The 3,498-nt window shown below is 38.1% G+C and overlaps 1 protein-coding gene across 1 annotated transcript; it reads right to left on the reverse strand.

The window, feature by feature from the left end:
* Positions 1–2,099: 2,099 nt before the first annotated feature.
* On the reverse strand, positions 2,100–3,297 carry LOC137287780 (cysteinyl leukotriene receptor 1-like; the record flags this gene model as incomplete). Its single annotated transcript, XM_067820168.1, has 1 exon — positions 2,100–3,297. A coding segment is annotated over one exon (1,128 nt), but the record flags the coding sequence as incomplete, so codon positions are not given.
* Positions 3,298–3,498: the final 201 nt, after the last annotated feature.

Raw genomic sequence — 3,498 nt, forward strand, 5'->3', positions numbered from 1 at the left:
TCTTATTTGATACACATAGTACGTTTTTAAGAATGGCTATATTTTGTTTTATGACAAAATAGTCTTAGTTCCGTAACACCGAGGCAGAAATGGAAAACTGATCATTGTCAATGAGAATGTGTTGTTTGAATTTCTGATATTGCCTTAGGCATAGACACTTGCTTCATGTTCTGACTAAACTGATCTTGGCTGTGTTATTACAATTCAAGGAATGATAAATGTATTGCAGATCGCCAGCAGCATTATGATCTCTCACGTGTTACAGAACATGAAAGGCTGAACATAGAAAATTAGAACAATATTTATTACATATGATTTAAAAACAAATGTTTTTAAGAACTTGTGAACAAGTAAATTAATGTAATACACAGAAGGATATTTTATTTGCAAATCGAACATAATCGTAGCAAAGAGAAAATTCTCTATAAGATTTTGTACGCACACTTTCAATGCTGTCAGATCAGTAACTCTCTGGAATTTCCGACAAGACGTCTAATGTAAATGCCATACTTTATGCATGCTCTTAAATGGTCTTTTTGATTACATTTTTTTTGTTTTGCTTTGATGTTGTATACATATTTTGTGTTATTTTACAGAGTCATGAGTGTCTTGGGTTACGATGGCAGGTAAACTGTGATCAAATGAAAAGAGCATCCGAAGTGTATTGCGTGACTTAACTCGGTGAATTTACTTTATGGCTTCCCTAACGAACATACATAAATATTTCTTTAATTGGTCGAGAAAGAGAACAGGTAGATACAGCATCACATCACTGTATTCATCGAATAGCTTTCTCTTCAGTCATATAGCTAGCTGTCAGTGAGCAGATGGTATCGCCATTGTCAGTTCACATACCTTCATAATAGAAACATGTCTCTAAAGATATATACAGTATTCATAAGACCTCATTTTGAGTACACATGCAAAGTCTGGGGTGGTTGGGGAAAAGGACCCGGTTTAAGACTGGAGTGAGTGAGCATGGTTTTACGCCGTTTTTCGCAATATTACAGCAACTTCACTGCGGAGGACAGCAGGAATGGGCTTCACACATTGTAACCATGTGGGGAATCGAGCCCAGAACTTAGGCGTGAGGAGCGAACGCAGCTCCACAGTCCCTTTACAACTAGAAAGACCCAGTAGCTTTAGTTCGCTGTACCCTTCGTATAACCATACCTTCCCTGCACTGTCAATCTTCCTCTATGTCTGCGTTCTAATGATTAGTAGCGCTGACATTGGATATTGCAAATGTTCTTAGAGAAGGATTTCATAGGGTGTTTCTGATCCGTTTTCACTTCTATATAAATTATGTTTAAACCGAACGGTGTCGAATTGTCCCAGCTCTTGAGGCTAGATTATGACAGAATTAACAAGGAACTAAGTAACAAAGACGCAGGGCAGAGCAGTTCTTGGTGAAAGACAATACGAAAGATTCAAGATATTTTATTGGAGAAAATATATGCGTATAGCCAAATGAAGACATACAGTACAGACATTTGTGGCACATTTACACATTAATTTATAGGTATGATACAATAGTTAGTTGCAGCGATATGAAGCGAAATGGAGTGTCAATACTTGTGATAACCCTTCTTCTTGGTAACTACTGATTTTCTGGAATTCACGATAAGCTTCCTTCAGTAAACATACAATTTATCTGTTGTGTCACATAGCCAGGTAGGAAAGAAATACGGGGTTAAACAATGTAGAGCTGTCTGCTATGTACACTGAACATAAACAAGTTGAATGTAGTTTCTCGATATGGAGAAAAATTATACCTAAGGTTTACAGCTTTACATGCTCAAACACTGAAAGTAAGCAGAACAACAAGGTCATAAGTCCTTAACCAGTAATACTATATATGTAATATCGTGGCAGCACATCTCAATAATTGCTTTAAACAGCTTACGAACGATTGTTAAGAGGAAAAAACAAACACACAAACAAACAACAACAAAAGAAAAAACACGTTTCTCTACATCTCGCACTCACTATGAGAAGATGAGGATTACCACAAAGCATGAGACAATGGCCAGAATCGTTACAATAATTCATCATTATGCACAAATTGCTGATCAACGTTGATGACTTACATTGTGCTAGGTGAGCAGCTGTGCACTTTGTTCAAGGAGTCTCTGGAACACATTTGCTGCTTAATACGAAGACAGTTCCTTAAATATCGGACTGCATTAACCGGGACCGTATAATGACACCTCTTGACATAGAATCAAGATTGATTCTCTGAGGATCTGCATCGTATATTGAATGCTTTCTGTTACACGCATCCTTCATTTTGTTCAAGCCAGATTTAAACAATTCTCTAGTTCTCCGACGGAAACTGCCCGAGAAAATCAAATACACAAAACATTTGATTGCAAAATTTAGGATATATAATACATAAAACAGCTGATTCCATTTAGCTAATGAAGGATTCCTCGCACCGTTCAAAGTCATTGCCGTTCGCAGTATCATTACAGGGAAATTGCCGAGCACTGTCAAAATGATGATAGGAAATAGAATGTTAGTAACACGGACAGATGACTGTGAAGGCGATACTCTGCTTCCGCTAGATCTTGTCCAAAGTTCGACCGACGTGGATATCCTGTAGTATTCGCAGCCTCTTATCACAATGAGTATAGTTAGTACAATGATGACAACATAAGGCAGTATTGCGACAACAAAAGTATCAATTTTGCTCAAATTGTGGAAATGAATGCGTAATTCCTTCCAAGGCATGCAGCGTAGCATATTTTGAAATTCATCTGGTCCAAAAAAATACACAACGTATGAATAACACGCCACAGCGATGACAGACATAAAGGACATGACGAGCTTAGCTCGAAAAGGAGTACACATGGATGACTTTTTCAAAGGCCAGTACACGCCAATGAACTTTTCAACAACCATGGCAACTAGGTACCATATCGATAGGAATGTGAATACATAATTCAAGAAGGTCATGAATTGACACAGTCCGTTTTGGACGATGATAGGCACTTGGTAATATCCATATAGAGGTGTGAGGAAGAACGTCCACAGAAACCCGGTGTCCGTGACAGTCATCGCAGCCAGGTACTGGATAGACGAAACTTTCTTCAGGCGGGTGCGGGTAAATACCAGGTAAGCTAAGATGTTCCCAAGAGATCCAACTGACAATATGAGAGGATAGGAATAGAAACTGAATTTGTAAATTCCAATAATCATTGGGTCAGGTTGGTACATCCTTCTTGGGATGTACAGTCGCCTGTTTGAAGCATTTTGGAAATTGAAGTTGATCACATTTCCTGTGAAACTGGCATTTGAATCGATATCTTGATTATGAGTATCCTCATCCAAGACTTCCGTAGGCATCGTCGTCATGCTGATCGATATGTAGGAAGGTGAGCTTACAGTTAAGTACCATATCATTCATCCATCTGCAAATAAAAGAAAATGTACTTGAATCTTATAAAGTAATAGGACTGCAATGTATTGGACTAAAATGCAATCATGTCAGATTCT

This window comes from Haliotis asinina, chromosome 6 (assembly GCF_037392515.1).
Source record: "Haliotis asinina isolate JCU_RB_2024 chromosome 6, JCU_Hal_asi_v2, whole genome shotgun sequence".
In the NCBI taxonomy this organism is placed as follows: domain Eukaryota; kingdom Metazoa; phylum Mollusca; class Gastropoda; order Lepetellida; family Haliotidae; genus Haliotis; species Haliotis asinina.